This window comes from Hyla sarda, chromosome 3 (assembly GCF_029499605.1).
Source record: "Hyla sarda isolate aHylSar1 chromosome 3, aHylSar1.hap1, whole genome shotgun sequence".
NCBI lineage: Eukaryota > Metazoa > Chordata > Amphibia > Anura > Hylidae > Hyla > Hyla sarda.
In genome coordinates, this window is record NC_079191.1 from 255,880,361 (window position 1) to 255,892,247 (window position 11,887).

At 41.8% G+C, this 11,887-nt stretch overlaps 1 protein-coding gene across 3 annotated transcripts in view; it reads left to right on the forward strand.

The window, feature by feature from the left end:
• NKAIN2 (sodium/potassium transporting ATPase interacting 2) overlaps window positions 1–8,809 on the forward strand; it is a 948,625-nt gene extending 939,816 nt beyond the window's left edge. For 2 of the 3 annotated variants that reach the window (XM_056566470.1, XM_056566471.1), the window contains one exon: window positions 1,819–8,809. In XM_056566470.1, coding sequence (XP_056422445.1) covers window positions 1,819–1,828 — 10 coding nt within the window. In that variant the 3' untranslated portion in view covers window positions 1,829–8,809. The remainder of the gene's footprint in view (window positions 1–1,818) is intronic. The other variant, XR_008891337.1, reaches the window with a different exon arrangement.
• Window positions 8,810–11,887: the final 3,078 nt, after the last annotated feature.

An 11,887-nucleotide genomic window follows, 5' to 3' on the forward strand; every position in this document is an offset into this window, starting at 1 on the left:
TGATCTGTCTGCAGGAATCACAGAATGGCTTATAAATTCAATAACATACAGGTGGTGCGGCAGCTTCTTTGGAATCATTAGCTGAGATTTACTGTGTGCTCAATGCATATTATTATAGAGACATATTGATAAATGCTTTGGGATGCTGAGATTTATCACGGTATATCAAGCATTATAACATATTAATGCAATTTGCATAGATATTCTCTAGTGAATGTTATAAATCTGACTGAGGTTCATACAAAATTAGCTATAACATAGGTAATAGAAAACAATGAAGTGTGATTACTGTGGATGAATTATACCTATTACAATTATATTTTGGGATTGGTTTTGCATATTTGTTAATATGTTTTATAAAATCTGAGAGCCAGTATTCTTTTCTACACTTGTTTCTAATGGCGGAATAAATAAATACTAATAGTTTTGTAACATGCAGTATATTTTTGTAAATGCAGAAAAAGTACACAGTATACAGTTCTTCTCAATCAGGGCCAGACTGGGACTTAAAATCAGCCCTGGTACACATATCCCAGCAGGCCCACATACTGTATCACTGCAAATCTGCTTCATAAGAACATACCTTTAGAATCCAGGTCAAAATAAACAAAGCGCATTAAATGGGTTATCCACCATAAGTTGATTTTAGTACTCACCTGCCAGACAATAATAGACATGCTTAGGAAGGATCTGTGCTTGTCTTGGTGCTAAATGGCTGTGTTGTTAGTCCCCCATAATGCTGCTTATCCCTTTTTGTGAAATGGCTATTTCCTGTTGGAGTTCCCTCCCTTCAACTACAAGTCCCAGGATTTGTTAGTGTGAGGTCATTTTTCTCCCTCCCACCCATCAGTCAGCACACCCATTAACGTAGAAGTCTGCAGAATGTCCATGCAGACATCCTGACGACTGAACATAGCCTCAAGGGCAGTATAAAACAATTTAACCATAAAGAATCCTAATAAAAAAATAATTAAAGATGGATTATATATTTCATTTATGTTTGTTATAGTTCTGCAAAAATACATCTATGTGAATTAAAATGCAATGTTTTTACAGAAAATACAATTAAATATTGTTACAATAATGTTAAAGCATACATTTCATTTCATAAATAATGCTTATTTATGTCACAAGCCTATGCTTCAGCTGGGACAAAGCTGCTGCTGCAGCCAGACAGGATTATGTTCTGGATGGTATGAGGACCCCTAGTGGTGTTTTTTTTTTTTATAAACCATGGGTTCTATAAAAAAAGGAGATAAAAAAAATGTATAAAGTATATAAGAAAGGTTTATGTTTTGCCAAGATGTATGTTTATGTGTACAACATATAAAATGTTTTTACTGATCTTCTCAGAAATGCTGTTATTTTTGTTGTTATTATTAAATAATAATAATATGCAGGAAAGAAAAGAATGTCCAGCGCTTGACTCGGGGAGCAGGAACTTTTAATTAGAATCCACAGGAGAACATACAGGAACACAAATGCGTGTGACGCGTTTCGGCTTGGTGTCACCAAGCCTTAGTCATACACTAAAAAGGTAGTGTATGACTAAGGCTTGGTGACAACAAGCCGAAACGCGTCACACGCATTTGTGTTCCTGTATGTTCTCCTTTGGATTCTAATTAAAAGTTCCTGCTCCCCGAGTCAAGCGCTGGACATTCTTTTCTTTCCTGCATCTTACTTGGGCGTAGTCCACGCCAGTTCGTGCGCTAACAGCTGAAGGTGAGCTGGTACATACTTGCATTGTAAATAATAATAATAATACAAAAATTCTATTGATTTTAAGTTGTAATGTCTATTTCTGTTCTTCTTTCTTAGGTCAAAATAACAAAGTATTAACCTGAAGTTTTATGGAGCACCCCTATATGTTGCTTCATGGAATTATTCTCTTGGATTGTAAAAAGAGGGCCAGAAGCATTTGTGTTTATGGTTTCTATTCCCCAGATGAGTTACCAAAATGAGCCTTGTTCTCTAAGTGCACAAGTTGATGTATTTTCACTGGCAGATACTGGATCCCAGGAAGACAGAACACTGTTTTACGGCTGGTGCTTTGGTGCCCTCTTCTGGAACTCTCTCATTTTTCCTTCTTTTTGCACTGTTAGCTTTAGGTAGGCCTCTTTTGAGTTACAATATGATATTTGCACAGGCAGTTACTCTGTGAGAGAGACCTCAGTGTTGTGATCCGAGAGGACATCAAGGACTGTGATCAAAATTAAAAGTGCCATAAAAGCCCCTGAGGATGTGGAACCCATTCAGTTGCTTTGCAGGCACAAGGGAACATTATGTGCCTGTACTTTGCCTTAACCCAGCCAAAATGTGATTGTTAGAGAAGACCACACCGTTCGAGATGCCAACTGTCAGAACTTGAAGACTTTCATCATTTCCAGTTCCTTCTCTGTCTGGGCATCTGACCACCTGAATGGACATCACACTTGATGTTACCTGTATATCATTATCCTCCCCACTGACCACAACTTTTTTGATAACCCAGGAAACACGTAATGAGTTGACTTTGAGGTTATTTCATTAAAAAGGTTCCCATAGATCAGAACATATGGGTTACAAGATTTGCACAGGTGCTTTGTCACTATAGTAATTTATGAAGTGAGTTTGAAGTGCAATGATATATATCTATATGGCAATATAAATCCCTGGCACCACATTTGCATTCCACAATATGACCATTCATAACAAGCTTTATAATACCAAGGATAATGAACGCTAGAATGCCACCTGTGATTTTGGAGCATTGTGAATCCCCTTAATGCATGATAGCCTAGCTCCCAAAGTCATGTGTCATGGCAATTGTAAAGAATTCAGGCATTGCTGTGCAATGCATCCCATAACCTCACACCAAAAGTATTCCAACGTATGGGTTTTTACTAATATTCCATGAGTAGAAAGCATCAGAATAAGCTGCTCTTTCGTCATTGTTTTTATCTTTTGCCACTGTTGGTGTTTTCTATGTGACTTGTCTTTTACAAAATAAACAGATCTAAAAAAAAATCTACAGATTTCTATAGAGGAAGATCAATTAAACATTTAGAATGAATATTTTATACTTAAGTTTAATGTAAAATATGGTGTATGTGAGTGCTTTTCCATGAGAACGCTTTCTTTTGTGAAAACTGAACTTTTTTGTGATGTCTGGGGAATTTGTTAGTGTATTAGAATACATATTTTATCTTCCTGTAACTGTGTGACTATATAAAAAAAAAAAAAAAAACTTTCAGGAAATTATTTTTCCATTGTAAAATGCTGATTACAATTTTTTCTTTGACTTTGAATGTTGTTTTTGTGTATTTAGCTGCACAGTTGATGCCCGCTGTACACCTCCAGGAAAGCATCATGTGAATGGAGATTCTGTAAAGTTGCTGAAAAGCCTTTATTACTAAAATGTATTCTAACTTGATAGGAGAGGAATTCATGGTTGCTGGGAGCTCCACCACTGGTACCCTACGATCACTGCACCTCATAACTTACACATTCATGTCAAAATGGGGTTCTCCCAGTTCCATAGATTCTAAATGATCGACCGCCAGTCAAAATCTTCCTTACCACGATTGGGTGTGTGAGGGGAAATGGGCACTAAGGAAAGTTAATGTATTGTTTATAACAGTCTCAACAAACTCTATCCCCTGCATAGCTAATACACTGCTCAAAAAGAATAAAGGGAACACAAAGATAACACATCCTAGATCTGATTGAATGAACTAATCGTATGAAATACTTTGGTATTAACATAGTTGAATGTGCTGACAGCAAAATCACACAAAAATTATCAATGGAAATCAAATTTATCATCCCATGGAGGTCTGGATATGGAGTCACACTCAAAATCAAAGTGGAAAACTACACTACAGGCTGATCCAACTTTGATGTAATGTCCTTAAAACAAGTCAAAATGAGGCTCAGTAATGTGTGTGTGGCCTCCACGTGCCCGTATGACCTCCCTACAATGTCTGAGTATGCTCCTGATGAGGTGGCTCCTGGACAGTCTGTGGTGAAACATGGCATTGGTGAATGGAGCAAGACATGATGTCCCAGATGTGCTGGGAAACGGGCGGGCCAGTCCATAGTATCAATCCCTTGCCTAGCATTGTCGTGCTTTAGGAAAAACCCAGGGCCAACCGCACCAGCATATGGTCTCACAAGAGGTCTGAGGATCTCATCTCAGTACCTAATGGCAGTCAGGCTACCTCTGACAAGCACATGGAGGGCTGTGCGTTCCCCCAAAGAAATGCCACCCCACACCATTACTGACCCACCGCCAAACCGGTCATGCTGGAGGATGTTACAGTCAGCAGAATGTTCTCCACAGCATCTCCAGACTGTCGCGTCTGTCACATGTGCTCAGTGTGAACCTGTTTTCATCTGTGAATATCACAGGGAGCCAGTGGCGAATTTGCCAACCTTAGTGTTCTCTGGCAAATGCCAAACGTCCTGCACGTTGTTGAGCTGTCAGAATTCTGCTTGAGGAAATTCCTCAGTGTGAACTGAGGGGCAGAAATTCTGCACAGCTCTCTGGGAATTTTCACTGCTGAATGATTTGGAGAGGAAAAAGCGAGCAGAATTACTCGTGGAAATTCCTCTGCAATTCCTTAGTGTGAACATACCCTAAGACTCATGGATGGAGATGTATCAAAACCTGTCCAGAGGAAAAGTTGCTGAGCTGTCCATAGCAACCAATCAGATCGCTTCTTTCATTTTTAAAGGGTCTCTGAAAAACTAAAAAAGCTATCTGACTGGTTGCTATGGGCAACTCAGCAACTTTTCCTCTGGGCAGGTTTTGATGAATCTTCCCCATGGTCCCCAAAAGAAAGTTACCCTTACTAAGTTACTAAAGTTACTATTTGACAGAAATAGTAAAAATCCTTTTATTTTCGAGAACTGGAGATGGGGGGAGCATAGAAACAAAATAAGAACATTGGGAGATTTCTCAAGCTTTCTTATAGTAAGATTATTTGTGTTGCCCATAGCAGCCAACAAGAGCTCAGCTTTCATTTCTCATATTGGTTTGGTAAAATGAAAGCTGAGCTGTGATTTTTTACTACGGGCAACAAAGAATCTTACTATAAAGCAACTTGATACATTGTCCCCACTGTTCTTATCAGGGCCCCATAGGCCACAAAATTATATTAATAACTTGATTCTCTGGCCACAGTGAAGGTGTTTGGAAAAGACACATAAAACACATCTTCTGTGTCTTCAAGGCCAATTGATCCTGATCCTTAAAGGGGTACTCCGGTGGTCAACGTGTTTTTCTGTTTTTGACTTACCCTATTTGTTTTGTTTCATTTCTATTCTTGTTGTTTAGGCAACTCTATTTCCGTTCTTTTTTGTCTTTTTATCCCCCACTTTGTTTTCCTATCTTTGCTTCCATTTCCTGTTTCCTGCTGTGCTGAAAACTACAAATCCCAGCATGCCACATGCCTTGCTGGTTTGGGGCGGCTCCTTTTTTTTTGTTTGTTTGTTCCGCCCTTTACCCATCCCACTATTTTCGCGGGTTGGCCCCCTTATACACAGCACACTAATATAATCAGCCTTGGTTGGGATACACTGGCATACACCCACAAAAGGGACTACAACTCCCAGCATGTGTCGTTCAGGAGTCTTCAGTCTGTGGTATAACACCAGCATGCTGCCTCTGTAGTCTCCTGGGGGTTGTAGTTCACCACACCTCTATAGGGCATACACCAGTGTTTCCCAACCAGGGTGCCTCCAGACAAAAGCTGTCTGGGCATGCTGGGAGTTGTAGTTTTGATACAGCTGAAGACACCCTGGTTGGGAAACAATTCACTTTGTTTGAAATATACTGAATAGGCTAGGCCAGTGTTTCCCAATCAGTGTGCCTCCAGCTGTTGCAAAACTACAACTCCCAGCATGCTCAAAGGCTGTCAGGGAATGCTGGGAGTTGTAGTTTTACAACAGCTGGAGGCACACTGGTTTGGAGACACTGGTGTAACATGATGTGTATGCTGAATAGGCTAGGACAGTGTTTCCCAACCAGTGTGCCTCCAGCTGTTGCAAAACTACAACTCCCAGCATTCCCAAAGTCTGTCCAGGCATGCTGGGAGTTGTAGCTTTGATACAGCTGGAGGCACACTGGTTTGTAAACACTTGCATATACACACATAACAGGGACTACAACTCCCAGCATGTGTCATTCAGGAGTCCCCCCCCCCCTACCTCCTTCACACATAGAAATCATCCCCAGTCCGAGATCTATTCCCCTGCAGTCTATACATCCCCAGCCCGTGCACCTTGTTATCCCTTCACATAACACTTCCTTCCCTTCACATACATCTTCTCTGTCTTTTTTCAGTGCAGACCTGCGTCCTCAGAAGACAAAGCAGGGGGAGGGGAGATGAGGAGCTGTGTAGGAGCTTCTTGCTCTCATGCACACCTGTGACCACCTGGAGGGGGAGATGAGGGGGCGTGGCCTATCTATCATGCACACCTGTGACCACCTGGAAGGGGAGGTGAGGGGGCGTGGCCTATCTCTCATGCACACCTGTGACCACCAGGGGCGGGAGACGAAGGGGCGTGGCCTATCTCTCTCATGCAGTTTTCAAAGAACAGAGAAAAAAAAAAAACATGAAATCTTGTCCACAGCCTAATCCTAACTGTGAACAACAGTCAGAGATCCAACACAGAACCGCAGAACTTCCTGGCCCACAAACAGGTAAGAAAAAAAAGACACATGCTACACAAACATATAATACATGTCAATTGCAAAAACACATGAACATTAAAAGAAGATGCAATATAGCCAAAAATCTTAACCACCGGAGTACCCCTTTAACTTTCTTCCTGCAATATATAGAGGGGACAAGTGGGTATTTATTCACACAAATCACCATGCATCAGGTGTTAGTTGTAACATATGGCCAAAACTGGAGCAAGCACCAGTCTCTATAATTTAACCCCTTAAATTCTGCTATTAGTAGCAACTGCAATGCATTATATATCCACTAACCCACAAGGCCAATCAATAGTAATGAATAGAAATCAATCAATAGAAAATGATAGGTATGCTTTATAAGGCTGTGTTCACATGTTGCAGCTAATTAGAGGTGCCGCAACTGATTACCACACACATGTTGCCGCAAACGAGTCATTTTTACCAAAATGTTGAACATTAAAGGTAAATACAATAAAAAGGCATGCGGTAATCAGTTGAGGCTTACATAACATAATATGTATATTAAGCACAATATGTGAATATAGCCTAAGAGGAATTTGTCAAGAACAATATCCTAAATTTTTTGGCTTACACTGACCCCTCGACCTTTGATGGCCCCGACATACGATAATTTCAACATGCGATGGCCTCTCAGAGGCCATCGCATGTTGAAGGCAGCATCAACTTACGATGCTTTTTTATGTCGGGGCCATTGCATAAATGGCTATCCGGCAGCTTCAGCTGCTGCCGGATAGCCGTTTACGGTGCCCCGTGAGCTCCGGTGATATCTCTTACCTGTCCTCGGGGCTCCGGCGCGTCCTCTTCGGGCTCCCCTGCATCGTCGGCGCTCTCCATCGACGTCATCACGTCGCTGCGCACACCGTCCCGTCATCCAATAGGAGCGGCGTGCGTAACAACGGGATGGCGGGGACGGAGCGTGTGGATGCTGGGGAAGCAGAGGCCTTGCCGGAGCATCAGGGACACCTCGGGGACGCGGTGACAGCGATAGACGGCGACATCCCGGGCAGCGGTGACGAGCGGTGACGGTCCGGAGTGGCAGAGACAGGTGAGAACAACTTCCTCTAACAGTGGTCTTCAAGACCGGTCTTGTAGACCGCTGTCCTATACTTTACATTTCACGGATCCCTCAACATACGATGGTTTCAACAACCAATGGTCCATTTGGAACGGATTACCATCGTATGATGAGGGACCACTGTATATGGAACTTTAAAAAAAAAGTCCCATTTACAGCTGTTTAAAGGGGTTTTACCACCAAAATCATTTATCACATATCCAGAGGATTGGTAAAAAAAACAATGTAATCGCTGGAGGTCTAAGCATTGGGACCCCAAGCAATCTCAAGTAGTTTCTAAATGCCTCTTGTGAATGGAGCCATGGAGTTCTTGCATAACCACCTCTCCAATCACTGCTATGGGACTGATGGAGATCACATACAGTAACTCACCATACACTATCATGAAGTGGCTGACTCTTCCCCCTTCTAATCCCTTTTGTGGCTAGGCTTTAAAATGCAACCGACAAAACAAAACTTCTATCTTCCTGATAGTGGGGATTACCCTATCTGCTAGATATACCTATATAAAGGAAAACTTGCATCTGAATCAGCACAGTTCAGAATTTTGCAAAAAAAAAAAATAATAATAATTTTAAAAAAGCATGTGAGAATTCTTTTTTCCCTAAATAAAATCCTGTTTTCAGCTTGGAAAAAAAAACGAAAAAAAACAAAAAACTAGCAAATATGTGATAGAACTTCTTTACATTGTCTGCTGTTTTCACTTGTTTTGTCTCGCTGCTAATTGGAAACATGAACAAGCTGCTGTACAGTTTATTAGGATGTCCCTTATCACTTTTCATCATTTACAATGTCTCAATGAGCTAAGCTGTCCAGGCAATTTCCACTAAATATATATAGAATAGGTTGTTGGTTACATGTCAACTTTTGTAGCGCTATTGAATGATGGCTGCAGACCACAAGATTGCACATCTCAATGTATGCCTTTGGACTGCAGCTGTAGCTCCACAGTTTAAAACATTTTTTGAATCAACTGGTGCCAGAAACTTAAACAGATTTGTAAATTACATCTATTTAAAAATCTTAACTCTTCTAGTACTTATCAGCTGCTGTATGCTCCACAGGAAGTTGTATAGTTCTTTTCTGTCTGACCACAGTGCTTTCTGCTGACACCTCTGTCCATGTCAGGAACTGCCCAGAGCAGGAGCAAATCCCCATAGCAAACCTCTCCAATTCTGGACAGTTCCTGACATGGACAGAGGTGTCAGCAGAGAGCACTGTGGTCAGACAGAAAAGAACTATAAAACTTCCTCTGTAGTATACAGCAGCTGATAAGTACTGGAAGGTTTACGATTTTTAAATAGAAGTAATTTACAAATCTGTTTAACTTTCTGCCACCAGTTGATTAGAAACAATGTGATTTCCACCGTAGTACCCCTTTAAATCAATCAGTTGTGCTACAAAAAGTCTCCATGTAGCCCAGCCCTAAACATAAAGTGACAGATCCATTTGCAGCAGTTAATCAGTTGTTTATTGCTTCCAGATGGCAATGAGATAGGTAATAAATGTGTAATGAAAGATGCTGGAACCAAGGACTGTCAACAGCGAATATACTTTATTCTTTTCAAATGTATTTTGATTCCTTATGCATTTCTTAAGGTTTTATAAACATATATATTGTGCTGACTGTAAAACAAAGCTATTTATTTATTGGTCACTGGGCATTGAGAATTTGATTATGAATTACATCCTATTATCTAATACATCCCTACTAGTCTATATACTACTGTCCCAATTCTAATAGATCAGATATTGTGAATTTTTAGAAATGTTTGGAGTTTCCTGACAACTACATGACCCATGTTCACTTGAGTGAAATGCTGTACTCTGAGTATACTGACCAAGCAGCACGTAGTGCAAAAGACCACCGATCAAGCTCTTAGGGTTCCCAGATGACAACATATCGTGACTTATTTTATAATATTACAATGCCAATCATTTGCATATCTTCCATAATAAAATTTTGTTATTGTTTCTTTTTTACTTTAAGACCAATTATTTATTGTGTGTAATTTGAGAGGCTGTGTTTCTTCTATGGTTTTGGTTTTTGTGATGAGTGCAACTTTTTCCATAGGGTAACATTGGAGTAGCAGTATATGGGGGATTCTACCTATCTAATATTATGGGTCTCTAAACAGGAAGGAGCATTGTGGGAGGGAACAGAGAAATATTACAGCTAGCGGTAGTGGGGAATTGCAGTTACCAATATGTAGGAATTGCAGACAAAAGCTGGGAGGGCAATGTGGCTGCCAATACCAGGGGTATTGTGATAAGCTACAGGTAGGGTAAAGCTCCTTTTGTACAGGGCTCTATGGCATACAACATTTTGGGTTCAGAAATCCTGATACTAGGGTCAGGTTCCAGAGGCACAGGGGTTGCCATTTTTTAGGGCAAGTGCTCTGCTGTTTAACATGTTGAGGGCTGGGTTTGCACATCCTTTTGTGTTTACACTTCACTGTGTCCACTTACTTACGTTTAACTTAAGGACATGTGCCGTAAATTTACGGCGCTGCTGCGAGTAACTTCGCATACGTTTACAGCGTGACAATATGCCGCGAGTGCAGAAGCTGCGCTCACTTCATGCACGGCGGGTCCCGGCGGCTGTCAGATGCCTCAGATGCCTCATCTGCGGCAGTGTGGCACTTTAAATGGATGATCTGATTGCCTGGGACATTGCCACAGGGATCAGATCAGCCAAGATGGCTGATGAAGGTCCCAGCACCTGCCTCCCCCACTCTCCCGGTGTCTTATGCACTGATCTGCCTTCCAGCAGACCAGAGCAGAACATCGCCGATAATACTGATCAGTGCTATGCCCTATACATAGCACTGAACAGTATTAGCAATATGATAATTGTCTCCTATGGGGACCAAAAAAGTTTAAAAAAAAGAAAAATTTAAAAGAAAGCTATCAAAAAGTCACATGTCTGCAAAAGTGGTACTAAAAAAAACTACCGATCATAGCATAAAAATTGAGCCCCCACACATCCTTGTACAGTGATCCCCCGACTTATGATGGCCCCGACATATGATCATTTCAACATATGATGGCCTCTCAGAGCCCATCGTATGTTGAAGGCAGCATCGACATATGATGCTGCTGTGTGTCGGGGCCAAAGTACAAACAGCTATCTGACAGCGCTGACAACTTCAGCAACTGACAGATAGTTGTTTAATGTGCCCCGTGTGCCCCGTTCTGCCTCCTGTTACTCACATGCTGTCCTGCTAACTCACGCAGGCTTCCACTGTGAGCTCTGTGTAAGCCCCCCCCCCCCCCCAGTGCAGCCATAGCCAATAGCCTGCAGCATCTTGCTGCAGGCATCCAATGAGCTGATGGCTGCCCTCCCCTTCCTTTCCTATAGAGCTGTAGTCGGCAGGGTCGTAATGGAGGACATTCTGTCCCCCCTGAAGGTATTTAAAGAACTGTACAGTACTGTATGCGATGTCACACATCACATACAATACATATACACACTATACACCCCATACATCAATGTTTCCCTATCAGTGTGCCTCCAGCTGTTGCAAAACTATAACTCCCAGCATGCCCAGACAGTCAATGGCTGTACATGCATGCTGAGAGTTGTAGTTGTGCAACAGCTGGAGGCACCCTGGTTTGTTAAACACTCCCCATACACTCCACATACAATGGTCATCCCAGAACCAATTAGCAGTTTCCCATAGAGATATGGAGCTGGCCAATGCGCGCAGCCCCAGCTATCAGCGTGCTCGTTCTTGCCTGTTTGATTGACAGGTGGGAGCGAGCACAGCAGTGCCTGAATTTCGACTCATTGCCAGGCTGAAATGAGTCGAAATTCAGTGGTGACGTCACTGCTGAATGCATTCGGCCACTAGGAGGGCGACCCCTAGTGGCCGAATTTAAAAGTGATTTTAAACTTGTTTAAAATCACTTTTTTTAATTAAAGTATATTAGAGATATGTTTTAGTACTTAAGTACTACAACATATCAATTTTTTTACCTCATGACAGTGCCCATTTAAGGAAACATGACGTACTGGAACGCCATGTGTCCGCTCCCGATTTATAACGCGGGGCCACGGCGTCATAGCGGGTCGGGCCCGGCCTCTAACAACGGCCAGGACCCGT